This window comes from Hemibagrus wyckioides, linkage group LG02, assembly GCF_019097595.1.
Source record: "Hemibagrus wyckioides isolate EC202008001 linkage group LG02, SWU_Hwy_1.0, whole genome shotgun sequence".
In the NCBI taxonomy this organism is placed as follows: Eukaryota; Metazoa; Chordata; class Actinopteri; order Siluriformes; family Bagridae; genus Hemibagrus; species Hemibagrus wyckioides.
In genome coordinates this window covers 838,561-866,060 of record NC_080711.1, presented here as the reverse complement: position 1 = coordinate 866,060, position 27,500 = coordinate 838,561, and the positions used below count along the sequence as shown (strand labels likewise).

General features: G+C 39.4%; 3 protein-coding genes across 14 annotated transcripts in view; all 3 read right to left on the bottom strand.

The window, feature by feature from the left end:
* thoc6 (THO complex 6) overlaps positions 1 to 11,946 on the bottom strand; it is a 29,325-nt gene extending 17,379 nt beyond the window's left edge. For both annotated transcript variants that reach the window (XR_009207253.1, XM_058415953.1), the window contains exons 1-4: positions 11,820 to 11,946; positions 11,483 to 11,574; positions 1,673 to 1,737; positions 1,411 to 1,514 (exon numbers count right to left, since the gene is read on the bottom strand). Coding sequence is in view for 1 of the 2 variants with exons in the window: in XM_058415953.1 (XP_058271936.1) it covers positions 1,411 to 1,514; positions 1,673 to 1,737; positions 11,483 to 11,574; positions 11,820 to 11,834 (276 nt within the window). In the remaining variant the exon portion in view is untranslated. The remainder of the gene's footprint in view (positions 1 to 1,410; positions 1,515 to 1,672; positions 1,738 to 11,482; positions 11,575 to 11,819) is intronic.
* Positions 11,947 to 12,444: 498 nt separating this feature from the next.
* srrm2 (serine/arginine repetitive matrix 2) lies at positions 12,445 to 26,392 on the bottom strand. 7 transcript variants are annotated; one of them, XM_058409009.1, is made up of 14 exons: positions 26,267 to 26,392; positions 24,749 to 25,003; positions 24,296 to 24,391; positions 23,656 to 23,841; positions 23,439 to 23,528; positions 23,279 to 23,344; positions 18,649 to 18,678; positions 18,452 to 18,571; positions 18,143 to 18,275; positions 15,986 to 18,057; positions 15,163 to 15,864; positions 15,013 to 15,078; positions 14,666 to 14,776; positions 12,445 to 12,858 (listed from the first exon to the last, which is right to left on the bottom strand). In XM_058409009.1, exons 2-14 carry the CDS (start codon positions 24,994 to 24,996, stop codon positions 12,819 to 12,821), a joined length of 3,960 nt encoding a protein of 1,319 aa, XP_058264992.1. In that variant the 5' UTR covers positions 24,997 to 25,003; positions 26,267 to 26,392; the 3' UTR covers positions 12,445 to 12,818. The 7 variants fall into 7 exon arrangements, with proteins under 7 accessions (XP_058264992.1, XP_058264993.1, XP_058264991.1 ...); XM_058409010.1 differs by having other exon boundaries at positions 18,143 to 18,272; positions 26,171 to 26,373; XM_058409008.1 differs by having other exon boundaries at positions 26,171 to 26,372.
* Positions 26,393 to 27,025: 633 nt separating this feature from the next.
* Positions 27,026 to 27,500, bottom strand: part of unc119.2 (unc-119 lipid binding chaperone B homolog 2) — a 15,852-nt gene continuing 15,377 nt past the window's right edge. For 3 of the 5 annotated variants that reach the window (XM_058409103.1, XM_058409111.1, XM_058409094.1), the window contains one exon: positions 27,029 to 27,407. In XM_058409103.1, the coding sequence (XP_058265086.1) occupies positions 27,289 to 27,407 (119 nt within the window). In that variant the 3' untranslated portion in view covers positions 27,029 to 27,288. Of the gene's footprint in view, positions 27,408 to 27,500 lie in introns of all 5 variants that reach the window. The other 2 variants (XM_058409120.1, XM_058409085.1) reach the window with 2 other exon arrangements.

The window sequence follows — 27,500 nt, the reverse complement described above, 5'->3', positions numbered from 1 at the left end:
ACACTCAGACACACACTCAGACACACACACACTCACATCACACACATCACACACATCACACACATCGCACACATCGCACACTCATCACGCACTCATCACGCACTCATCACGCACTCATCACGCACTCATCACGCACTCATCACGCACACATCACGCACTCACACTCATCACACACACACACACACTCATCAGACACACACACACACACTCACATCACACACACACTCACTCATCACACACACACTCACTCATCACACACACACTCACTCATCACACACACACACTCATCACACACACACACACTCATCACACACACACACACACTCACTCATCACACACACACTCACTCATCACACACACACACACACTCATCACACACACACACACACTCACTCATCACACACACACACTCACTCATCACACACACACACACTCACTCATCACACACACACTCACTCATCACACACACACTCACTCATCACACACACACACACTCATCACACACACTCATCACACACACACACACACTCATCACACACACACACACACTCACTCATCACACACACACACTCACTCATCACACACACACACTCACTCATCACACACACACACTCACTCATCACACACACACACTCACTCATCACACACACACACTCACTCATCACACACACACACCAATCACACACACACCACTCATCGCACACACACACACTCACTCGCACATGCACACACACACCACTCACACACATCACTCATCACACAAACTCATCAGACACACACACACTCACTCGTCACACACACACACACCACTCATCACACACACACACACACATCACACACACACATACACATCACACACACACACACACATCACTCATCACACACACACATCACTCATCACACACACACATCACTCATCACACACACACATCACTCATCACACACACACTCATCACTCACACCTCACAGATCCTCTCTGATCATCTCTGTTATTTATATTTATTAAGTTGAGGTTTAGAGCTGAGAGGTGTGTGTGTGTGTGTAATTAACTCCTGATGAATTAACGAACCTGAGATGATGTCAGACTCTGAGTGTATAATACAGCAGCAGGTGAGGAGAAGGAGAACATCACCACAGAGTCATGGATGTTCAGAGTTAAGGATGTGGGAGTGTTAGTGGTTAAAGTGTTGGGCTACTGATCAGAAGGTTGTGAGTTCGAATCCCAGGACCACCGACAGGGCCCCTCTGGGCCCCCGAGCAAGGCCCTTAACCCTCACCTGAATAAGGGCGTCGACCAAATGGCAGAAATGTAAATGTCCTGCAGGCCGATCGTGAACGGCACAGCCGTACTCTCGGTACCTCAACACCCCAGCTCTACAGTGGAAAAGAGGAATGTAGTTGAACTCCGACCTTCTTGCCAAGCTCCGCCCAGCTCCAGGCGCTGATCTCTCCATTCCCTGCACTGAGGAGGTGCATGTCTGTGGACAGCAGCGAAAACACGGGACCTTCATGGGCTAGAGAGAGAGAGACAGGGGGAGAGAGAGAGACGGGGGGAGAGAGAGAGACGGGGGAGAGAGAGAGACGGGGGGAGAGAGAGAGACAGGGGCTTTAGTGACTCAGTATCTTGTGGTTGTACAGTGATGGAGGTCAGAGGTGATGAATCAGAACTGACCACTGAAGGTGAGGACAGGTTTCTGACTCGCGTCTGTTGCATCAGGACTCAGAGCAGCTGAAAGACTGCAGAAAAAACAGCACACACACACACACACACACACACACACAGTTTTAATCTCTGACTCACTCTGAACACTAACAATTAAAACACATTAATTCTTAGACAGAAAGAGAGAGATCAATAAATCTGATTGATTTACTGATAGTTATACTGATACTGATAGTTATAGTTTGTGTGTTAGTTATAGTTTGTGTGTTAGTTATAGTTTGTGTGTTAGTTATAGTTTGTGTGTTAGTTATAGTTTGTGTGTTAGTTATAGTTTGTGTGTTTGTTATAGTTTGTGTGTTTGTTATAGTTTGTGTTGGTTATAGTTTGTGTGTTAGTTATAGTTTGTGTGTTAGTTATAGTTTGTGTGTTTGTTATAGTTTGTTATAGTTTGTGTTATAGTTTGTGTTGGTTATAGTTTGTGTGTTTGTTATAGTTTGTGTTATAGTTTGTGTTGGTTATAGTTTGTGTTGATTATAGTTTGTGTTGATTATAGTTTTGTGTTAGTTATAGTTTGTGTTATAGTTTGTTATAGTTTGTGTTATAGTTTGTGTGTTGGTTATAGTTTGTGTGTTAGTTATAGTTTGTGTTATAGTTTGTGTGTTAGTTATAGTTTGTGTGTTAGTTATAGTTTGTGTGTTAGTTATAGTTTGTGTTGGTTATAGTTTGTGTGTTAGTTATAGTTTGTGTTGGTTATAGTTTGTGTGTTAGTTATAGTTTGTGTGTTAGTTATAGTTTGTGTGTTGGTTATAGTTTGTGTTGGTTATAGTTTGTGTTGGTTATAGTTTGTGTTGGTTATAGTTTGTGTTGGTTATAGTTTGTGTTGGTTATAGTTTGTGTTGGTTATAGTTTGTGTTGATTATAGTTTGTGTTGATTATAGTTTGTGTTAGTTATAGTTTGTGTGTTAGTTATAGTTTGTGTGTTAGTTATAGTTTGTGTTGATTATAGTTTGTGTGTTAGTTATAGTTTGTGTTATAGTTTGTGTGTTAGTTATAGTTTGTGTTGATTATAGTTTGTGTGTTAGTTATAGTTTGTGTTGGTTATAGTTTGTGTTGGTTATAGTTTGTGTTGGTTATAGTTTGTGTTGGTTATAGTTTGTGTTGGTTATAGTTTGTGTTAGTTATAGTTTGTGTTAGTTATAGTTTGTGTTAGTTATAGTTTGTGTGTTAGTTATAGTTTGTGTGTTAGTTATAGTTTGTGTGTTAGTTATAGTTTGTGTGTTAGTTATAGTTTGTTGGTTATAGTTTGTTGGTTATAGTTTGTGTGTTAGTTATAGTTTGTGTGTTGGTTATAGTTTGTGTGTTAGTTATAGTTTGTGTTGGTTATAGTTTGTGTGTTAGTTATAGTTTGTGTGTTAGTTATAGTTTGTGTTGGTTATAGTTTGTGTTGGTTATAGTTTGTGTGTTAGTTATAGTTTGTGTGTTAGTTATAGTTTGTGTGTTAGTTATAGTTTGTGTGTTAGTTATAGTTTGTGTGTTAGTTATAGTTTGTGTGTTAGTTATAGTTTGTGTGTTAGTTATAGTTTGTGTGTTATAGTTTGTGTGTTAGTTATAGTTTGTGTGTTAGTTATAGTTTGTGTGTTGGTTATAGTTTGTGTGTTAGTTATAGTTTGTGTGTTATAGTTTGTGTGTTAGTTATAGTTTGTGTGTTAGTTATAGTTTGTGTGTTAGTTATAGTTTGTGTGTTAGTTATAGTTTGTGTTGGTTATAGTTTGTGTTATAGTTTGTTAGTTATAGTTTGTGTGTTGGTTATAGTTTGTGTGTTAGTTATAGTTTGTTAGTTATAGTTTGTGTGTTAGTTATAGTTTGTGTGTTATAGTTTGTGTGTTGGTTATAGTTTGTGTGTTAGTTATAGTTTGTTAGTTATAGTTTGTTAGTTATAGTTTGTGTGTTGGTTATAGTTTGTGTTAGTTATAGTTTGTTAGTTATAGTTTGTTAGTTATAGTTTGTTAGTTATAGTTTGTGTGTTAGTTATAGTTTATGTCTTAGTTATAGTTTGTTAGTTATAGTTTGTTAGTTATAGTTTGTGTGTTGGTTATAGTTTATGTGTTAGTTATAGTTTGTGTGTTAGTTATAGTTTATGTGTTAGTTATAGTTTGTGTGTTATAGTTTGTGTGTTATAGTTTGTGTGTTAGTTATAGTTTGTGTGTTAGTTATAGTTTGTGTGTTAGTTATAGTTTGTGTGTTATAGTTTGTGTGTTAGTTATAGTTTGTGTGTTATAGTTTGTTAGTTATAGTTTGTGTGTTATAGTTTGTGTGTTAGTTATAGTTTGTGTTAGTTATAGTTTGTTAGTTATATTTCGTGTGTTAGTTATAGTTTATGTGTTAGTTATAGTTTGTTAGTTATAGTTTGTGTGTTATAGTTTGTGTGTTAGTTATAGTTTGTTAGTTATAGTTTGTGTGTTATAGTTTGTGTGTTGGTTATAGTTTGTGTGTTGGTTATAGTTTGTGTGTTGGTTATAGTTTGTTAGTTATAGTTTGTGTGTTATAGTTTGTGTGTTGGTTATAGTTTGTGTGTTGGTTATAGTTTGTGTGTTGGTTATAGTTTGTGTGTTGGTTATAGTTTGTGTGTTGGTTATAGTTTATGTGTTAGTTATAGTTTGTGTGTTAGTTATAGTTTGTTAGTTATAGTTTGTGTGTTATAGTTTGTGTGTTGGTTATAGTTTATGTGTTAGTTATAGTTTGTGTGTTAGTTATAGTTTGTTAGTTATAGTTTGTGTGTTATAGTTTGTGTGTTAGTTATAGTTTGTTAGTTATAGTTTGTGTGTTATAGTTTGTGTGTTGGTTATAGTTTGTGTGTTGGTTATAGTTTGTGTGTTGGTTATAGTTTGTGTGTTAGTTATAGTTTATGTGTGTTATAGTTTGTGTGTTGGTTATAGTTTGTTAGTTATAGTTTGTGTGTTATAGTTTGTGTGTTAGTTATAGTTTGTGTGTTAGTTATAGTTTGTTAGTTATAGTTTGTGTGTTATAGTTTGTGTGTTATAGTTTGTGTGTTAGTTATAGTTTATGTGTTAGTTATAGTTTGTTAGTTATAGTTTGTGTGTTATAGTTTGTGTGTTGGTTATAGTTTATGTGTTAGTTATAGTTTGTTAGTTATAGTTTGTGTGTTATAGTTTGTGTGTTGGTTATAGTTTGTTAGTTATAGTTTGTGTGTTAGTTATAGTTTGTTAGTTATAGTTTGTGTGTTAGTTATAGTTTGTGTGTTATAGTTTGTGTGTTGGTTATAGTTTGTTAGTTATAGTTTGTGTGTTATAGTTTGTGTGTTGGTTATAGTTTGTGTGTTGGTTATAGTTTGTTAGTTATAGTTTGTGTGTTATAGTTTGTGTGTTGGTTATAGTTTGTGTGTTGGTTATAGTTTGTGTGTTGGTTATAGTTTGTGTGTTGGTTATAGTTTGTGTTAGTTATAGTTTATGTGTTAGTTATAGTTTGTGTGTTAGTTATAGTTTGTTAGTTATAGTTTGTGTGTTATAGTTTGTGTGTTATAGTTTGTGTGTTATAGTTTGTGTGTTATAGTTTGTGTGTTATAGTTTGTGTGTTAGTTATAGTTTGTGTGTTATAGTTTGTGTGTTATAGTTTGTGTGTTAGTTATAGTTTGTGTGTTATAGTTTGTGTGTTATAGTTTGTGTGTTAGTTATAGTTTGTTAGTTATAGTTTGTGTGTTATAGTTTGTGTGTTGGTTATAGTTTGTGTGTTGGTTATAGTTTGTGTGTTGGTTATAGTTTGTGTGTTGGTTATAGTTTGTGTGTTAGTTATAGTTTATGTGTGTTATAGTTTGTGTGTTGGTTATAGTTTGTGTGTTGGTTATAGTTTGTGTTAGTTATAGTTTATGTGTTAGTTATAGTTTGTGTGTTAGTTATAGTTTGTTAGTTATAGTTCGTGTGTTATAGTTTGTGTGTTAGTTATAGTTTGTGTGTTAGTTATAGTTTGTTAGTTATAGTTCGTGTGTTATAGTTTGTGTGTTGGTTATAGTTTGTGTGTTGGTTATAGTTTGTGTGTTATAGTTTGTGTGTTATAGTTTGTGTGTTGGTTATAGTTTGTGTGTTATAGTTTGTGTGTTAGTTATAGTTTGTTAGTTATAGTTTGTGTGTTGGTTATAGTTTGTGTGTTGGTTATAGTTTGTGTGTTGGTTATAGTTTGTGTGTTGGTTATAGTTTGTGTGTTGGTTATAGTTTGTGTTAGTTATAGTTTATGTGTTAGTTATAGTTTGTGTGTTAGTTATAGTTTGTTAGTTATAGTTTGTGTTATAGTTTGTGTGTTATAGTTTGTGTTATAGTTTGTGTGTTATAGTTTGTGTGTTATAGTTTGTGTGTTATAGTTTGTGTGTTATAGTTTGTGTGTTAGTTATAGTTTGTGTGTTATAGTTATAGTTTGTTAGTTATAGTTTGTGTGTTATAGTTTGTGTGTTGGTTATAGTTTGTGTGTTAGTTATAGTTTGTTAGTTATAGTTTGTTAGTTATAATTTGTGTGTTGGTTATAGTTTGTGTGTTATAGTTTGTGTGTTAGTTATAGTTTATGTGTTAGTTATAGTTTGTGTGTTGGTTATAGTTTGTGTGTTGGTTATAGTTTGTTAGTTATAGTTTGTGTGTTATAGTTTGTGTGTTAGTTATAGTTTGTTAGTTATAGTTTGTGTGTTATAGTTTATGTGTTGGTTATAGTTTGTGTGTTGGTTATAGTTTGTGTGTTATAGTTTGTGTGTTATAGTTTGTGTGTTAGTTATAGTTTATGTGTTAGTTATAGTTTATGTGTTAGTTATAGTTTGTGTGTTGGTTATAGTTTGTGTGTTGGTTATAGTTTGTGTTATAGTTTGTGTGTTAGTTATAGTTTGTGTGTTATAGTTTGTGTGTTAGTTATAGTTTATGTGTTAGTTATAGTTTGTTAGTTATAGTTTATGTGTTAGTTATAGTTTGTGTGTTAGTTATAGTTTGTGTTGGTTATAGTTTGTGTTGATTATAGTTTGTGTTGATTATAGTTTGTGTGTTAGTTATAGTTTGTGTGTTAGTTATAGTTTGTGTGTTATAGTTTGTGTGTTAGTTATAGTTTGTGTGTTAGTTATAGTTTGTGTGTTAGTTATAGTTTGTGTTGGTTATAGTTTGTGTTGGTTATAGTTTGTGTGTTAGTTATAGTTTGTGTTGGTTATAGTTTGTGTTGGTTATAGTTTGTGTTGATTATAGTTTGTGTGTTAGTTATAGTTTGTGTGTTAGTTATAGTTTGTGTGTTAGTTATAGTTTGTGTGTTAGTTATAGTTTGTGTTATAGTTTGTGTTGGTTATAGTTTGTGTGTTGGTTATAGTTTGTGTGTTGGTTATAGTTTGTGTTGGTTATAGTTTGTGTTGGTTATAGTTTGTGTGTTTGTTATAGTTTGTGTTATAGTTTGTGTGTTAGTTATAGTTTGTGTTGGTTATAGTTTGTGTTGATTATAGTTTGTGTGTTGGTTATAGTTTGTGTGTTGGTTATAGTTTGTGTGTTATAGTTTGTGTGTTATAGTTTGTGTGTTAGTTATAGTTTGTTAGTTATAGTTTATGTGTTAGTTATAGTTTATGTGTTAGTTATAGTTTGTGTGTTGGTTATAGTTTGTGTGTTGGTTATAGTTTGTGTTATAGTTTGTGTGTTAGTTATAGTTTGTGTGTTATAGTTTGTGTGTTGGTTATAGTTTGTGTGTTGGTTATAGTTTGTGTGTTGGTTATAGTTTGTGTGTTATAGTTTGTGTGTTAGTTATAGTTTATGTGTTAGTTATAGTTTATGTGTTAGTTATAGTTTGTGTGTTAGTTATAGTTTGTGTGTTGGTTATAGTTTGTGTGTTGGTTATAGTTTGTGTGTTAGTTATAGTTTGTGTGTTGGTTATAGTTTGTTAGTTATAGTTTATGTGTTAGTTATAGTTTATGTGTTAGTTATAGTTTGTGTGTTGGTTATAGTTTGTGTGTTGGTTATAGTTTGTGTGTTAGTTATAGTTTGTGTGTTATAGTTTGTGTTATAGTTATAGTTTGTGTTATAGTTTGTGTGTTGGTTATAGTTTGTGTGTTAGTTATAGTTTATGTTATAGTTTGTGTGTTGGTTATAGTTTGTGTTATAGTTTGTGTGTTAGTTATAGTTTGTGTGTTAGTTATAGTTTGTGTGTTATAGTTTGTGTTATAGTTATAGTTTGTGTTATAGTTTGTGTGTTGGTTATAGTTTGTGTGTTGGTTATAGTTTGTGTGTTGGTTATAGTTTATGTGTGTTATAGTTTGTGTGTTGGTTATAGTTTGTGTGTTGGTTATAGTTTGTGTTAGTTATAGTTTATGTGTTAGTTATAGTTTGTGTGTTAGTTATAGTTTGTTAGTTATAGTTCGTGTGTTATAGTTTGTGTGTTAGTTATAGTTTGTGTGTTAGTTATAGTTTGTTAGTTATAGTTCGTGTGTTATAGTTTGTGTGTTGGTTATAGTTTGTGTGTTGGTTATAGTTTGTGTGTTATAGTTTGTGTGTTAGTTATAGTTTATGTGTTAGTTATAGTTTGTTAGTTATAGTTTATGTGTTAGTTATAGTTTATGTGTTATAGTTTGTGTGTTGGTTATAGTTTGTGTGTTGGTTATAGTTTGTGTTATAGTTTGTGTGTTAGTTATAGTTTGTGTTAGTTATAGTTTGTGTGTTTGTTATAGTTTGTGTGTTTGTTATAGTTTGTGTGTTTGTTATAGTTTGTGTGTTTGTTATAGTTTGTGTGTTAGTTATAGTTTGTTGGTTATAGTTTGTTGGTTATAGTTTGTGTGTTTGTTATAGTTTGTGTTATAGTTTGTGTGTTAGTTATAGTTTGTGTGTTGGTTATAGTTTGTGTGTTAGTTATAGTTTGTGTGTTATAGTTTGTGTGTTAGTTATAGTTTGTGTGTTAGTTATAGTTTGTTAGTTATAGTTCGTGTGTTATAGTTTGTGTGTTGGTTATAGTTTGTGTGTTGGTTATAGTTTGTGTGTTGGTTATAGTTTGTTAGTTATAGTTTGTGTGTTATAGTTTGTGTGTTAGTTATAGTTTGTTAGTTATAGTTTGTGTGTTATAGTTTATGTGTTGGTTATAGTTTGTGTGTTGGTTATAGTTTGTGTGTTGGTTATAGTTTGTGTGTTATAGTTTGTGTGTTATAGTTTGTGTGTTATAGTTTGTTAGTTATAGTTTGTGTGTTAGTTATAGTTTGTGTGTTAGTTATAGTTTGTGTGTTAGTTATAGTTTGTTAGTTATAGTTTGTGTTATAGTTTGTGTTATAGTTTGTGTGTTAGTTATAGTTTGTGTTGGTTATAGTTTGTGTGTTAGTTATAGTTTGTGTGTTGGTTATAGTTTGTGTGTTATAGTTTGTGTGTTAGTTATAGTTTATGTGTTAGTTATAGTTTATGTGTTAGTTATAGTTTGTGTGTTAGTTATAGTTTGTGTGTTGGTTATAGTTTGTGTGTTGGTTATAGTTTGTGTGTTAGTTATAGTTTGTGTGTTGGTTATAGTTTGTTAGTTATAGTTTATGTGTTAGTTATAGTTTATGTGTTAGTTATAGTTTGTGTGTTGGTTATAGTTTGTGTGTTGGTTATAGTTTGTGTGTTATAGTTTGTGTGTTAGTTATAGTTTGTTAGTTATAGTTTGTGTGTTATAGTTTGTGTGTTGGTTATAGTTTGTGTGTTAGTTATAGTTTGTGTGTTAGTTATAGTTTGTGTGTTTGTTATAGTTTGTGTGTTAGTTATAGTTTGTGTTATAGTTTGTTATAGTTTGTGTTATAGTTTGTGTGTTAGTTATAGTTTGTGTTGGTTATAGTTTGTGTTGGTTATAGTTTGTGTTGGTTATAGTTTGTGTTGGTTATAGTTTGTGTGTTAGTTATAGTTTGTGTTATAGTTTGTGTTATAGTTTGTGTGTTAGTTATAGTTTGTGTTGGTTATAGTTTGTGTGTTAGTTATAGTTTGTGTGTTAGTTATAGTTTGTTAGTTATAGTTTGTGTGTTATAGTTTGTGTGTTAGTTATAGTTTATGTGTTAGTTATAGTTTGTGTGTTGGTTATAGTTTGTGTGTTATAGTTTATGTGTTAGTTATAGTTTGTGTGTTATAGTTTGTGTGTTATAGTTTGTGTGTTATAGTTTGTGTGTTATAGTTTGTGTGTTGGTTATAGTTTGTGTGTTAGTTATAGTTTGTTAGTTATAGTTTGTGTGTTGGTTATAGTTTGTGTGTTGGTTATAGTTTGTGTGTTATAGTTTGTGTGTTATAGTTTATGTGTTAGTTATAGTTTGTGTGTTATAGTTTGTGTGTTATAGTTTGTGTGTTATAGTTTGTGTGTTGGTTATAGTTTGTGTTATAGTTTGTGTGTTATAGTTTGTGTGTTAGTTATAGTTTGTGTGTTATAGTTTGTGTGTTATAGTTTGTGTGTTATAGTTTGTGTGTTAGTTATAGTTTGTGTGTTATAGTTATAGTTTGTTAGTTATAGTTTGTGTGTTATAGTTTGTGTGTTGGTTATAGTTTGTGTGTTAGTTATAGTTTGTTAGTTATAGTTTGTTAGTTATAATTTGTGTGTTGGTTATAGTTTGTGTGTTATAGTTTGTGTGTTAGTTATAGTTTATGTGTTAGTTATAGTTTGTGTGTTGGTTATAGTTTGTGTGTTGGTTATAGTTTGTTAGTTATAGTTTGTGTGTTATAGTTTGTGTGTTGGTTATAGTTTGTGTGTTGGTTATAGTTTGTGTGTTGGTTATAGTTTGTGTGTTATAGTTTGTGTGTTAGTTATAGTTTGTTAGTTATAGTTTATGTGTTAGTTATAGTTTATGTGTTAGTTATAGTTTGTGTGTTGGTTATAGTTTGTGTGTTGGTTATAGTTTGTGTTATAGTTTGTGTGTTAGTTATAGTTTGTGTGTTATAGTTTGTGTGTTGGTTATAGTTTGTGTGTTGGTTATAGTTTGTGTGTTGGTTATAGTTTGTGTGTTATAGTTTGTGTGTTAGTTATAGTTTATGTGTTAGTTATAGTTTGTGTGTTGGTTATAGTTTGTGTGTTGGTTATAGTTTGTGTGTTGGTTATAGTTTGTGTGTTGGTTATAGTTTGTGTGTTATAGTTTGTGTGTTATAGTTTGTGTGTTATAGTTTGTGTGTTGGTTATAGTTTGTGTTATAGTTTGTGTGTTAGTTATAGTTTGTGTGTTATAGTTTGTGTGTTAGTTATAGTTTATGTTATAGTTTGTGTTATAGTTTGTTAGTCATAGTTTGTGTTATAGTTTATGTGTTAGTTATAGTTTATGTTATAGTTTATGTGTTTTGTTAGTAACTTACTAGTTTAAATCCTGTGAGAAAACAGATTTGCACAATCCAAAAAAAAAAAAATCTGAAATCTGCTAGGACTTGATATTTTAAATGAAACCTGCTCTAAGAGAGACCGAGGATTAAAGGTAATCTGAGTTTAATCTAAATCTAAACCCAGGATTAAACAGGGATCTAAAGACAGCTGAATTAACAGGTCCTGTTTAACTGAAGCAGAGATTAAATTTTAGAGGAAAAACACAGAACATGAACAGATGAATGAAGGAGTTAGACCTCAGAGATTTATAAAGAACTTCAATTCTGTTCACATCACCAGGAGGGGGTCAGAACGTCCAGCAGCACACAACATGGGGAATACACACTCCTACAGATTAATAACATCACTTCATTATTCTCTCTCTCTCTCTCTCTCTCTCTCACTCTCCATCCATCCATCCACCCCCCTACCCCCCTCTGATGATGTGAGTGTAACTCCTCCTCTGATTGTTAGGACCCTATTCGGATGGGAGTTGTTCGGGTGTGTGACTGACCTGAACACAGCGATCTCTCCGTAGTTATTCCCAGCTGCTAGAAAGCGTCCACACGGAGAGAAACTCTGTGAGAACACGGACATGTGCAGGAGCTGTGGAGAAACACCTGAGCTTTTACACACCACTCTAATCACTCTACAACCAAATGAAAAAGAGGAAGTTCGTTTCTAGCAAGAAAGATATTTAGAGAGAGAGAGAGAGAGAGAGAGAGAGAGAGAGAGAGAGAGAGCTGAGGAGGCAGAGGTAGCGCGCGCTCACAAACTCGCACAAAAAACGACTAAAACTCTTTAATAAATGACTAAATGTAACATGTAAATAAACAGAATTCAGTATTTACCTCAATCGGACCCATTTTTGTGGAGAAAGATGTTTTATTTTGGAGTTTTATCACTGTGTTCTCACTCTGTACGCTTTTGTTCCACCGCTAATGCTTTTGAATGGTGTCGCTTGAATATGACGCACGCCAGTAGAGCGGAAATATGACGTCAGAACAAGGACACGAGGGCGCTGAGTTCATATTACTCTCAGCCAATTAAAATTATATCTGGATTATTTTACAATTATCTATTACTTTTATTTTTTCTTTAATTATTATAGTATAATTGTTAATTTTATATGTAAAACAATTGTAGAAAATGTTTAAGTATTCAGAAATGTGAAGATATGTGCTGCATCAGATCATTTCTAAGAACTCTTATAATTAATACATTGTGTAATTTTCTGCCCTCATACACCATAAACAAGGCAACTTAGAAAAAAAATCCAACAAAGTTTACAGATACAACCATTTATTTATTCATTAGTCCTTTCCCACAAAGTGAAAGAAAACGGCGTGAAAGCAGGACACGCTTCACTCAGTGACGCTTCTGACCACAGTGACTCTTATCTACAGTCTGAACAATGCAGCAGGACCGGGGACCAGGACTTTTCTGAGAGAGAGAGAGTGTGTGTGTAAGAGAGAGAGAGAGAGAGAGAGAGAGAGAGAGAGAGAGAGAGAGAGAGAGAGAGAGAGAGAGACACACACACTGGTGTATTCATTTGGAGTGGAGTATTCAGCTTGGTGTTGGCACAGAGGAACACATGACATGTCTGCAGCTCCACTTCTCTCTCTCTCTTCGTATTAATCACCGTAATGAAAGTAAAAAATAAACCAAAAACTTCCCTGTGGGTAAACGTGAGTGCAGAAACTCTGAGATGATTCCTCACTCCAGTTCAGATTTCATGTGTGAATCAGAATGTTTCTGCTGTGTGTGTGTGTGTTTTCTCCAAAGACACGATAGAAAGTCAGGGAAAAGAAATGTATGAAGAATTCATCAGTAATGTACAGCCTCATTTATTATTTTCTCCGTCTGCTGCTCGACCTGCTCCTGGATCTCCTGAAAACACACACAGAGAGAGAGAGAGAGAGAGAGAGAGAATATAATGAATCACACTGTATAAGTCAGAGTGCAACTTTACTGCCCCTTGCAGGACATGTGTTGTGGAGCAGCAGTCCTCTATTTTTGGCAAAACATTCGGGTTTCAGCATGACAATGTTTTCATGGATATATGGATATGGATATACACTATATTGCCAAAAGTATTCGCTCACCTGCCTTGACTCGCATATGAACTTAAGTGACATCCCATTCCTAATCCATAGGGTTCAATATGACGTCGGTCCACCCTTTGCAGCTATAACAGCTTCAACTCTTCTGGGAAGGCTGTCCACAAGGTTTAGGAGTGTGTTTATGGGAATTTTTGATCATTCTTCCAGAAGCGCATTTGTGAGGTCACACACTGATGTTGGACGAGAAGGCCTGGCTCTCAGTCTCCGCTCTAATTCATCCCAAAGGTGTTCTATGGGGTTGAGGTCAGGACTCTGTGCAGGCCAGTCAAGTTCCTCCACACCAGACTCTGTCATCCATGTCTTTATGGACCTTGCTTTGGTCACTGGTGCACAGTCATGTTGGAAGAGGAAGGGGCCAGCTCCAAACTGTTCCCACAAAGTTGGGAGCATGGAATTGTCCAAAATGTCTTGGTATGCTGAAGCATTCAGAGTTCCTTTCACTGGAACTAAGGGGCCAAGCCCAGCTCCTGAAAAACAACCCCACACCATAATCCCCCCTCCACCAAACTTTACACTTGGCACAATGCAGTCAGACAAGTACCGTTCTCCTGGCAACCGCCAAACCCAGACTCGTCCATCAGATTGCCAGATGGAGAAGCGCGATTCGTCACTCCAGAGAACGTGTCTCCACTGCTCTAGAGTCCAGTGGCGGCGTGCTTTACACCACTGCATCCGACGCTTTGCATTGCACTTGGTGATGTATGGCTTGGATGCAGCTGCTCGGCCATGGAAACCCATTCCATGAAGCTCTCTGCGCACTGTTCTTCAGCTAATCTGAAGGCCACATGAAGTTTGGAGGTCTGTAGCGATTGACTCTGCAGAAAGTTGGTGACCTCTTCGCACTATGCGCCTCAGCATCTGCTGACCCCGCTCCGTCAGTTTACGTGGCCTACCACTTCGTGGCTGAGTTGCTGTCGTTCCCAAACACTTCCACGTTCTTATAATACAGCTGACAGTTGACTGTGGAATATTTAGGAGCGAGGAAATTTCACGACTGGATTTGTTGCACAGGTGGCATCCTATCACAGTTCCACGCTGGAATTCACTGAGCTCCTGAGAGCGACCCATTCTTTCACAAATGTTTGTAAAAACAGTCTGCATGCCTAGGTGCTTGATTTTATACACCTGTGGCCATGGAAGTGATTGGAACACCTGATTCTGATTATTTGGATGGGTGAGCGAATACTTCTGGCAATATAGTGTACATATATATGGGTGTGTGAATTCAATTTAATTTATTTGTATAGCGCTTTTAACAAATCGATGTGCCAGGTATGGTCAGGTAGGTCATCACAAGCTGTGCAATATGTGGACACATGCTGCACTTATTACCACCAACTAAGAGGGTTTTCGTCAGCAGGTAGTGATGCTTCTCGTTCATACATATCCATCTCACTCTCTTTTTCTGCCATTATTCAAGTTAACAACACACCTGTACTGGACAACTAACTAATAAACCGCGTCATGTGTCACACGCCTCCTGACACAAAGATTCGGTTTTTGTATCGAATATTCAAAATCAAGTGAAGGAGAAAGGGAAAAAGTGTGAGAGAGACCGAGTGAGTGAGTCTCACCTCCGAGCGTGAGGGGAGCGAGGGGCTCTGCGCAGTCGGGCAGGAGGAGAGTAACTGAGTGACCTGGAGTCTCTGAGCGAGTCAGCAGGCTCTCTCGGCCGACGCGGTGGACTGTGAGAACAAACAGAACCCAGTGTGTGTGTAAGAAAGAATTTAAACTCCTTCATCAGCACCACACCTCAGTGCTGCTCATTAACACACTCAGAGGTCTGACAAGTGACCACTGTGTCCTGTCTGACCATCATCAGATACTCTACAGTGAGTCTGGGTTTGTTTAAAAAACACTACATTACATTATTACTGTACATCACATCTGATATAGAGAAGTGAGTCTCGGTGAACCGTACCTTTTCTTCTTCACTTCCTCTCTCTCCGAGGAGGACGAGGGTCTGCTCTCTGCTGCCTTCCCCTGCCTGCAAGTCAACACCAGACATTTTACAAGTCAACACCAGACATTTTAACTCTGCTCTTCAGGTGTAAGATACACGCCCACTCACCCTTTCTCCGTCTCAGACTCAGAGCTATCAGAGGATGAGGATGAGGATGAAGATGATGATGAGGATGAAGATGATGAAGAGCTGGAGCTGCTCCTGCGCTCGCTCTTCTGTTGCTTCACGACTTCCTTCTCTGCTCTACCGTTCACCACGTTCTCCCCTCTGACCGGCCGCTCTTGGCTCCGAGTCGCGCGTCCCTCCGTGGGCGACTGGCTCCATGAATGATCCCTCGAGGTGTTCCTCACATCCGATTGGCTGTCAGGAGGAGATCTGGAGCGCGGAGGCGGCGGCTGTCTAGAGCGTTTAGGAGAATCCTGAGAGGGAGGAGGTGAAGAGGAATGAGAACGAAGCCTCTTCTCTGACTTTCTGTCCTTCTGGGGATCAGGTTTCCTCTGAGGGGAGGGCGAAGACGACGAACTCGAGGAGGATGAAGATGTAGAGGAAGAAGATGGAGAGCGACGAGGAGGTGATCTTGTTTTTTTCTCTCTCTCTTTTTCACATTCTCGTTCCCTTTCCCTCTCTCGCTCTTGTTCGCGATGTCTCTCTCGCTCCCTCTCTTTCTCTCGCTCCCTCTCTTTCTCTCGCTCCCTCTCTTTCTCTCGCTCCCTCTCTTTCTCTCGCTCCCTCTCTTTCTCTCGCTCCCTCTCTCTGGACAGAGAGTGACTACTTCTGCGCCGGTACACAGGAGAGGGAGAACGATGGGACCTAGGTGGAGAAAGAGAAATGAAAGTAAATAAAGTTTATTCTTATTATTCTTAGAAGCAAAACGTTGCTGTAAAGCCTCCAGTGATGTTTGTTGAGGTGTTTTCAAGCAGCCGTTACTTACCTGTATGGAGGTGAGCGTCTGCGTGGGCTTCGTGACCTGCTGTTTCTCGTCCTCCTTTCTCGCGAGCGCAGTCTCTCTCTGTCTCCTGGCCTTGCTCTGTCTCTCTCCCGCTCTCGGCGTGAGGGTGGTGTTGCTCTCCTGACTCCTCGCTTGGGGCTCAGGGAGCGTGGACGATCTCGTTGCCGTGCTGGAGAACGTGCCGGAGATCGAGATGGAGAACGTGATGGTGCCAGGGCCCGTCTGTTCTGGTTCTCCTCATCCCGGGATCTGGATGGAGATGCCCGCCTTCTCTCACTCGGCCTGTTCCTTTCTCTACGCTCGAGGTCCGAGGGTGTGTGCCGGTCGCTCCCTCGCTCCCTGGGCCTCTCCGGATCTCTGCCATGGGTTCTTGTGTTCTCCTCAGGACTGTACCTCCTTCCTTCTGCGGGAGATGGAGGAGGGCTTGAAGTCTCGGTGGGAGTGTACCTCTCTTTTCCCTGATCTCTCTCTCTCTGTCGATCCTTCTGTGGAGATGGAGATCTTCTGTCTCTGCCTCTATCCCTATCATCCTTTCTGGTGGGCAGAGTCTGTGTGGTTACAGAGGCGGAGCTCTCCCTGTCTGTGGGCGTGTACCTGCCTGCATCTCCCTTCTCGGTCTCTTTCTCTTTCTCTCTCCGAGCCACAGCCTGAGCTATGACTGTGTGAAGATCCTCTTTACTCTTCTCATTCTTTTCATCTTCGGAGGACGAAGACGAGGATGATGAGGATGAAGAGGAGGAAGAGGATGATGAGGAACTGTCAGAGTCGCTGTCACTGCTGCTGCTGCTGCTGCTGCTGCTGTCACTGCTGCTGCTGCTGTCACTGCTGCTGCTCGAACCTTTGGATTTCTTCTTGTCCTTCTCCTTGTTTTGTGCTTTCTCCCTCTCTTTCTCCAGTGGGCTTTTCTCTCTGGTTCTTCCTGACCTCTCGTCCTCCCTCACCTTCTCGCCCTGTCTCTCCGTCTCTGCCGCAGCTTTGTCTCGCTCCGTCCTACTGTCTCCCATCTCGCCGACCTTCCCGGAGCATCTCTCTTCAGAGCGTCTCCTGTCTTTCCTCTTCACCTCCTCTCGTTCCTTTTCTCTGTCGCTCTCACGCTCTTTCCTCTTCACCTCCTCTCGTTCCTTTTCTCTGTCGCTCTCTCGCTCTTTCCTCTTCACCGTCTCTCGATCCTTTTCTCTGTTGCTCTCTCGCTGTTTTTTCTTCACCTCTTCTCGTTCCTTTTCTCTGTCGCTCTCTCGCTCTTTCCTCTTCACCTCCTCTCGATCCTTTTCTCTGTCACTCTCTCGCTCCCTTCTCTTCACCTCCTCTCGTTCCTTGTCTCTGTCGCTCTCTCGCTCCTTTCTCTTCGTCTCCTCTCTTCCCTTTTCTCTGGTGTTCTCTCGCTCTTTTCTCTTTGCCTCCTCTTGTAACTTTACCGCCTCCCTTTCTCGCTCTTTTCTTCTTGCATCCTCCCTCTCTTTCTCTCTCTGCTCCTCTCTCTCCCTCGCTCGCTCCCTCTCACGCTCTGCCTCTTTCTGCTTTCCATTGGAGCGTGGCGAGCGGCGGGGAGGTGAGACAGGTGAGTCGCTGAAGCGAGCTCTCTCTTTCTGTTTATCACTCTCTCTGGCTCGACTGTTTGGAGCCACGTCTCTGTCTCTCGCTCTGTCCCTGTCTGAAGGACGTGGAGGTGAAGACACTCTCTCCTTCTCTCCGCTGCATCCTCTGTGTGCTCGGTCTCTCTGTGGTGAAGGCGATGGTGATGAAGAGTCGTTCCTTTTCTGGTGTCTGTTATCCCTCTTCCTCCTCTCATCCTCTCGCTCTTTCTCCACGCTCCTCTGCATCCTGTCTCTCTGTCGTTTTGGAGACGGTGACGGAGAGGACGAGTCGTGTCTTCTTCGTTGAGGCGGTTTCTCTCTCTCATGCTCCTGCCTGTCTCTCTGCTGTTTAGGGGGCGGAGACCGAGACCGAGAGGACGAGTCATGCCGCCCCCTTTGGGGCTTGTCCTTCACTCTCTCCCTTTCCCTGTCCCGGTCCTTCCTGTTTCGTTCAGGAGACCTGGAATGTCTGGAAGCCTTCTGAATGACAGAAAGAACAGAACGCTCCCATTAACACCACAAAGGCAAGTCACACTCATTACAGAATAACATCTTTCATTCACACCTCTCTAACCTCCATCTTCTCTGGACTGTCCCTGTGGTGACCCCTTTGCTCAGGAGATCTGCCCTTCCTCCCCTCATCTGCCCGAGCTACAGGTGGATTGTGCCGTTTCTCCTTTAACACGACTGGAGACCTGCTGAACATCAATAAAAATCCACACAAGGTTTCAGTCTCTGTGAACAAGCTGTTGCTATAGAAACAATAACGGTCAGAGCTGCTGTAACAGAAAAACAATCAACCAATCAGAAGCCAGAACCCAGTGGCACTCCAGCATAAGAAATTAAACATCTTTTTTTCCCCAATCTCTGATACCTGCGAGTCGAGCTGGACGATCTGCTGCGGCGCCGTCTGCTCTTTGTAGGGGGCGGAGTCTCATTTTCACTACTCCTCTTCCTTTTGTTCTTCTTTGTATCCGGCCGGTCTTCAGATGAACTGTCAAACAAAAACACTGGAGTTTAATCAAAACAAACACCAGAAACAAAATAATCTGTAGTTTCAATCAGACTCACCTGCCATAGTCACTCTGCACTGACCGCTCCCTAAACACAACAACACACAATACACGTTTACACACACACACCTATACATATGAGTTCCTATACCTATACATGCGAGTTCTTATACCTGCAAGTTCCTATACATGTGAGTTCCTATACTCCTATACATGCGAGTTCCTATACTCCTATACATGTGAGTTCCTATACTCCTATACTCCTATACATGTGAATTCCTATATATGTGAGTTCCTATACTCCTATACATGTGAGTTCCTATACCTGTGAGTTCCTATACTCCTATACATGTGAGTTCCTATACTCCTATACATGTGAGTTCCTATACTCCTATACATGTGAATTCCTATATATGTGAGTTCCTATACTCCTATACATGTGAGTTCCTATACCTGTGAGTTCCTATACTCCTATACATGTGAGTTCCTATACCTGTGAGTTCCTATACTCCTATACATGTGAGTTCCTATACCTGTGAGTTCCTATACTCCTATACATGTGAGTTCCTATACCTATACTCCTATACATGTGAGTTCCTATACTCCTATACTCCTATACATGTGAATTCCTATATATGTGAGTTCCTATACTCCTATACATGTGAGTTCCTATACCTGTGAGTTCCTATACTCCTATACATGTGAGTTCCTATACCTATACTCCTATACATGTGAGTTCCTATACTCCTATACATGTGAGTTCCTATACTCCTATACATGTGAGTTCCTATACTCCTATACATGTGAGTTCCTATACATGTGAGTTCCTATACATGTGAGTTCCTATACTCCTATACATGTGAGTTCCTATACTCCTATACATGTGAGTTCCTATACTCCTATACATGTGAGTTCCTATACTCCTATACATGTGAGTTCCTATACATGTGAGTTCCTATACATGTGAGTTCCTATACTCCTATACATGTGAGTTCCTATACTCCTATACATGTGAGTTCCTATACTCCTATACATGTGAGTTCCTATACTCCTATACATGTGAGTTCCTATACTCCTATACATGTGAGTTCCTATACTCCTATACATGTGAGTTCCTATACTCCTATACATGTGAGTTCCTATACTCCTATACATGTGAGTTCCTATACTCCTATACATGTGAGTTCCTATACTCCTATACATGTGAGTTCCTATACTCCTATACATGTGAGTTCCTATACTCCTATACATGTGAGTTCCTATACTCCTATACATGTGAGTTCCTATACTCCTATACATGTGAGTTCCTATACTCCTATACATGTGAGTTCCTATACTCCTATACATGTGAGTTCCTATACTCCTATACATGTGAGTTCCTATACATGTGAGTTCCTATACTCCTATACATGTGAGTTCCTATACCTGTGAGTTCCTATACTCCTATACATGTGAGTTCCTATACCTGTGAGTTCCTATACATGTGAGTTCCTATACATGTGAGTTCCTATACTCCTATACATGTGAGTTCCTATACCTGTGAGTTCCTATACTCCTATACATGTGAGTTCCTATACTCCTATACATGCGAGTTCCTATACTCCTATACATGCGAGTTCCTATACCTATACATGCGAGTTCCTATACCTATACATGCGAGTTCCTATACCTATACATGCGAGTTCCTATACATGCGAGTTCCTATACATGCGAGTTCCTATACCTATACATGCGAGTTCCTATACATGCGAGTTCCTATACCTATACATGCGAGTTCCTATACATGCGAGTTCCTATACATGCGAGTTCCTATACATGCGAGTTCCTATACCTATACATGTGAGTTCCTATACCTATACATGTGAGTTCCTATACCTATACATGTGAGTTCCTATACCTATACATGTGAGTTCCTATACATGCGAGTTCCTATACCTATACATGTGAGTTCCTATACCTATACATGCGAGTTCCTATACCTATACATGCGAGTTCCTATACATGCGAGTTCCTATACCTATACATGCGAGTTCCTATACATGCGAGTTCCTATACCTATACATGTGAGTTCCTATACCTATACATGTGAGTTCCTATACCTATACATGCGAGTTCCTATACCTATACATGCGAGTTCCTATACCTATACATGTGAGTTCCTATACATGCGAGTTCCTATACCTATACATGCGAGTTCCTATACATGCGAGTTCCTATACATGCGAGTTCCTATACATGCGAGTTCCTATACATGCGAGTTCCTATACATGCGAGTTCCTATACCTATACATGCGAGTTCCTATACATGCGAGTTCCTATACCTATACATGCGAGTTCCTATACATGCGAGTTCCTATACCTATACATGCGAGTTCCTATACCTATACATGCGAGTTCCTATACATATACATGTGAGTTCCTATACCTATACATGTGAGTTCCTATACCTATACATGCGAGTTCCTATACATGCGAGTTCCTATACCTATACATGCGAGTTCCTATACCTATACATGCGAGTTCCTATACCTATACATGCGAGTTCCTATACATGCGAGTTCCTATACCTATACATGCGAGTTCCTATACCTATACATGTGAGTTCCTATACCTATACATGCGAGTTCCTATACATGCGAGTTCCTATACCTATACATGCGAGTTCCTATACCTATACATGCGAGTTCCTATACCTATACATGCGAGTTCCTATACCTATACATGCGAGTTCCTATACATGCGAGTTCCTATACCTATACATGCGAGTTCCTATACATGCGAGTTCCTATACCTATACATGCGAGTTCCTATACCTATACATGCGAGTTCCTATACCTATACATGCGAGTTCCTATACCTATACATGCGAGTTCCTATACCTATACATGCGAGTTCCTATACCTATACATGCGAGTTCCTATACATGCGAGTTCCTATACCTATACATGTGAGTTCCTATACCTATACATGTGAGTTCCTATACATGCGAGTTCCTATACCTATACATGCAAGTTCCTATACCTATACATGCGAGTTCCTATACCTATACATGCGAGTTCCTATACATGCGAGTTCCTATACATGCGAGTTCCTATACCTATACATGCGAGTTCCTATACATGCGAGTTCCTATACCTATACATGCAAGTTCCTATACCTATACATGCGAGTTCCTATACATGCGAGTTCCTATACCTATACATGTGAGTTCCTATACCTATACATGCAAGTTCCTATACCTATACATGCAAGTTCCTATACATGCGAGTTCCTATACCTATACATGCGAGTTCCTATACCTATACATGCGAGTTCCTATACCTATACATGCGAGTTCCTATACCTATACATGCAAGTTCTTATACCTGCAAGTTCCTATACTCCTATACATGCGAGTTCCTATACCTGTGAGTTCCTATACTCCTATACATGCGAGTTCCTATACCTGTGAGTTCCTATACTCCTATACATGTGAGTTCCTATACCTGTGAGTTCCTATACATGTGAATTCCTATACATGTGAATTCCTATACTCCTATACATGCGAGTTCCTATACCTGTGAGTTCCTATACTCCTATACATGTGAATTCCTATACATGTGAGTTCCTATACTCCTATACATGAGTTCCTATACCTATACTCCTATACATGTGAGTTCCTATACCTATACTCCTATACATGTGAGTTCCTATACCTGTGAGTTCCTATACTCCTATTCATGTGAATTCCTATACATGTGAGTTCCTATACTCCTATACATGTGAGTTCCTATACCTGTGAGTTCCTATACCTGTGAGTTCCTATACCTGTGAGTTCCTATACCTATACATGCGAGTTCCTATACCTATACATGCGAGTTCCTATACCTATACATGCGAGTTCCTATACCTATACATGCGAGTTCCTATACATGCGAGTTCCTATACCTATACATGCGAGTTCCTATACCTATACATGCGAGTTCCTATACATGCGAGTTCCTATACCTATACATGTGAGTTCCTATACCTATACATGTGAGTTCCTATACATGCGAGTTCCTATACCTATACATGTGAGTTCCTATACCTATACATGTGAGTTCCTATACCTATACATGTGAGTTCCTATACCTATACATGTGAGTTCCTATACATGCGAGTTCCTATACCTATACATGTGAGTTCCTATACCTATACATGTGAGTTCCTATACATGCGAGTTCCTATACCTATACATGCGAGTTCCTATACCTATACATGCGAGTTCCTATACATGCGAGTTCCTATACATGCGAGTTCCTATACCTATACATGCAAGTTCCTATACCTATACATGCGAGTTCCTATACCTATACATGCGAGTTCCTATACCTATACATGCGAGTTCCTATACATGCGAGTTCCTATACATGCGAGTTCCTATACATGCGAGTTCCTATACCTATACATGCGAGTTCCTATACCTATACATGCGAGTTCCTATACATGCGAGTTCCTATACATGCGAGTTCCTATACCTATACATGCGAGTTCCTATACCTATACATGCGAGTTCCTATACCTATACATGCGAGTTCCTATACCTATACATGCGAGTTCCTATACTCCTATACATGTGAGTTCTTTCACAGTCCTGAAGGGTTCTGGAGCACGCTTAACGCATCGCTCCGATTTCAGCCTACATGAGGGATCATTAATAAAAATACCTTTTCTTCTTCTTGGTCTTGTTTTTTTTCTTCTCTCTCCGAGGCGATGGAGAAGGACTTTCAGAGCTGAGAAGAAAGAAAGAGAGCGAGAGAAACCCTGATTAATTCAGCATTACTAAGTCATACTATCCTTCTTTTGATGCGTTTTTTTTTTTTTTACCTCTCTCTGCTTTTTTCTTTCTTTCTTTTCTTCTTACGGCTCTGTTTTCGAGGAGATGAGGAGTCCGACTCGTCAGAGTCTTCAATAATCCTGGGGAGGGGAAAAATAAATAAAAGATGAAACTGGACTGTGGATCAGAGATCTGTAGTGTGTGATACAGCGACGTGAGCTGGATTAATGACCGCATAAATCTCTCTCTCTCTCCCCATTCACTCACTGATATTTCTGCTGCTGCTGCCGCTCTCTCTCCAGCCTCTCCTGCTCCCTCTTCTCTCTCTCCCTCTCTTTACGCTCAGGGTGGAAGGACGAGCCGTCCACGTAGTCCGAGCCGATTCCAAACGCCTCCCGGAGCCGGTCGTTCTTCTGCTGGTTGGCGGCGGCGAGAGCGTGCGTCTCTGTCACACTGCAGCAGAAGAAAAGAAAAGAGATAAGACCATTATCTACTTCTTCACAAGATGGACACCATGTTCATCCTGCACTCATCTATCGGTCCACCCATGATCTGATCTGGAGACCTGACACACAGTGTTTCCGGCTAGTGAGTAACGCTGATAGATGTTCTGTCACATTAACGAACATCAAAAATTCTACATTTCCAGGACAGAAAGTGGAACATCGAGTCGAGAGCTTACTTGGGGGATGGGGGATGGGGATGGGGGGGGGGGGCTTCCAGGGTGGCAGGTAATATACAGCTTTTGTGCATCATTTCAGATTTACACATCAAGAGAGACAACATTTATTTGTGAGTGAATTTGAAGCAGAGGTTTTACAGAATCTGTGTGAGGAACATCAGCAGATCTGGTGCTAATGGAGTAAGTACACAGCATTGTGTAGATGTAGTGGCCATTAACACTCACGCTGGTTTCTCAGCAGCAGGTGGAGGAGGATCCTGTTTCTCCTGCAGCATCATACGGAAACTGCTCACCTTCTCCTCAATCTCCTCAGCGGAGTACCTGACCAAAGAGAACACGCCCATCAGTGCCACGCCCCCGGGTTTATTTCTGCTGCAGCTTTAACAAGGTCTCTGCAACAGACCTCACTGTATCTGTGTGTGTGTAAAATATTCTAGGTATTGTTTGTACTGGGAGAGAGGAGTGGAGAGAGAGAGGGAGAGAGGAGTGGAGAGAGAGGGAGAGAGGAGTGGAGAGAGAGGGAGAGAGGAGTGGAGAGAGAGGGAGAGAGGAGTGGAGAGAGAGGGAGAGCAGAGTGGAGAGCAGAGTGGAGAGAGGGAGAGAAAAGAAGAAAGGAAAGGAGAGGAAGGTTGAAAAGAGGAGAGGAGAGGAGAGATGATCCCGGAGGAGGCGTCTCACCCTTGCTCTTCCATCATGTCCTGCAGTTCAGCACACTTGACCTCCAGCTGTCTCTTCCTCTGGTGCTCCAGGATATCAGCGTTAGGTTGTCGGTTCAGCTGACTCTCCAACCTCTCTCTGTCCTTCTCATCCTTCGGTCCTCCATGATCGTCTCGGTTGCGCTTGGCCCGAACACAGGACAGGTTCCTCTGCACATAGCCATTAGTGCCACTGCCGCGCGGCGTGGTCAGTCCAATCCCGTTATACATCTCTGCTCTGGAGGGACAGGAAGACAGACAGGTTCTGATATCACACAGGTGTATAGAGGGAAGCTGGGGTGAAGGTTTACATAGTTAAGTGAATCCTCGCCTGAGGCGTGAGCACAGAGCTGCAAACATCGTCGGTAATCACCGATCTTCACTGGTCAGAAAGTTTGATAACAAAATGTCTATTACACAGGTCAGCGTATCTGATGACACACTAAATCTTACTATATTACTCGATTAGTACACGGCTCACTGTTTACACACTATGAGGTGAGATCGGTGCACAGAAACGTCCAGGACGAAGTAAAGGTCTGAGGACTGCAGTGTGTGACCACAGCTCAGCTTTAATCTCTCATCAAGTGTCCGCAAATTCACGCTGGTCTTCATGATCTCTCAATCTCAGCTGTAGAGTCAAGCTGTGTGTACCTCCAGCCTCAGGAGAACATACTGAGGACTCAACAGGTGCTGCCCACACGCGCGCGCGCGCACACACACCCACCCACCCACCCACCCACCAGCAAGTCAACACTATCCATCATTAAAGCTATGACTTGTTAGGGAAGCTGGAGAAGAAAAACACAAGAGAAACTTCGAGAATATAATGTAAATAATTATCAGATGCTGTATTATTGCCTTTTATTTCACAGGAAATTAAATTTTAATCTCTAATATTTGATGATGAAATGTTTAAACTTTATATGTATTTATAAAGTAATACAGAGCACTAGCTGAAGTGCACGCGCTCGACTTCATGTCCTGAAACTAAGCTAACGAACTAGCATGGCATGGCGCTGCTCCCTGTTCACTGAGGAGAATATAAATCACTAGTACAGTAACAGCTTAGATTTAATTATCTACATTTACTATAATACAGAACACACCGGGGGATTTATAATAATTACACATTATTATGTAAAACATGGCGCACGCAGCTGCTTGCTAGCTCACTAGCCTAAGACTACACACAGCTACACGGCCTTCTAACTGAGAAGCTAATAACGCTAACTAACTAAACCGCCCCATAACTCTAATCAACAAGCCAACTAATCCCTTTAACTTATTAAAAGTGTTTATAATCACTCAGAACTAGCGTATAAAAAGATATACGCGTCAAGATCAAGAGACAGACGTTAAGCTGATTAGCTAGCTAATATTAGCTAACATGCTACATACGTACCTCTTTGTTCCCCCGCGGAGGAAGAGAACAAACACAGGCTCCTCGCGGAAAAGAGGAAACTAAGCAATCTGAGCTGAAGAAATAAAAAAAACTCACCAAAGACAAAAAAAGCCAACGATTTTACAAAAACTAAGAACTGAGGTGCGTAACGTTGGCTAAAGAATGAAAACGTGTCGTCACGTAAAACATCATATTCACGCGACAGCCGATGACGTGAACTACTATTATAAACTACATTTCCCATTAACAAACCAAGATGGCGTCATGGTGACTAATCTTCCCGAAGAGCTGCCGAGAGAATTCTTAAAATAATTTCCATTTGAAAAAGAAACTTTTGTTTAGTTAAAATTAACCCAGAAAATGATGAAGCAGTTCTGGATCTATAATAAATATAAATAAAAATGTGTTAGGTTTTAGTAGTAAGTATATAAACTAGAACATTTGTACACACCTTAAAGAGCCACAAAAAGCAAAAACAAAGTCTTCTACCAGCTGATTAAAGTAAAAAAAAAACACAGAAATTCTAACTTAAAATACTTTAAAATAACTTGAATAGCTCTATAAATCTAACACACAGTCCCTTCCTGCTATATTCATGACCATGAACTTAATATATAATAAAATATGTTTGAAAGAATTTTTGCATGCAAATGTTTTAGCGCGCGCGCGCACACACACACACACACACACACACACATTTGGCTGTTAATCAAGTTAAATACTATTTATGCTTCTCTATAACGATCAATCAATCAATCAACCCATTTTCAGTCTTCACTGATCTCATTCCAGGGATATTTGTTGCTCAGTGTTGTGTTCTGTGTTTTTCTCATAGCTTCCTGTGGTTGTGTTTCTCAGGTGATGTGAGGCTGATTAAAGACACGACTCATGGTTCTAATAACAGTTTCTAGTTTAATGGTTCTTCAGTAAACCTAAAAGACATCTGTGATGATTCTGTATTAAGATTTTCTGTGAAGAGACTTTAAAACACGGATTAATTCTGTCGAATTCCACTAGACAACATGAAAGACCTTGAGTTCAGCCTTACTGGACCGGGTTATGGGAAGCGGATTCATTTCCATGACGGACTGGAAGAAGAGAAGGAGCAGGGTGGCTGGTCAGTCGCTGTGTGTCTTGCTGAAGGAGTACTCGGCTTTGTGGTGCATAATCAGCTTATTGTTAGCGAAGTAGAAACTGTCAGAGCGTGTCTGGAACGGATGAGTGATCATCTCCTCAACTGGAATAGAGAGAAGACTTAACATGTGAGATCAGAACTATATCAAAACCTTTAGGACTTATATGTGTGTGTGTGTGTTTGTGTGTGTGTGTT

What these genes read in the sequence shown, in the direction of transcription:
- srrm2 (XM_058409009.1), bottom strand. Translation starts at nt 24,996, where the DNA reads ATGTATAACGGGATTGGACTGACCACGCCGCGCGGCAGTGGCACTAAT. An exon ending in AAAGAAAAAAGCAGAGAGAG is followed by an intron (nt 23,345 to 23,438) that starts GTAAAAAAAAAA and finishes CTTTCTTCTCAG; the next exon opens with CTCTGAAAGTCCTTCTCCAT. An exon ending in CGCTCCCCTCACGCTCGGAG is followed by an intron (nt 12,859 to 14,665) that starts GTGAGACTCACT and finishes GTGTGTTTTCAG; the next exon opens with GAGATCCAGGAGCAGGTCGA.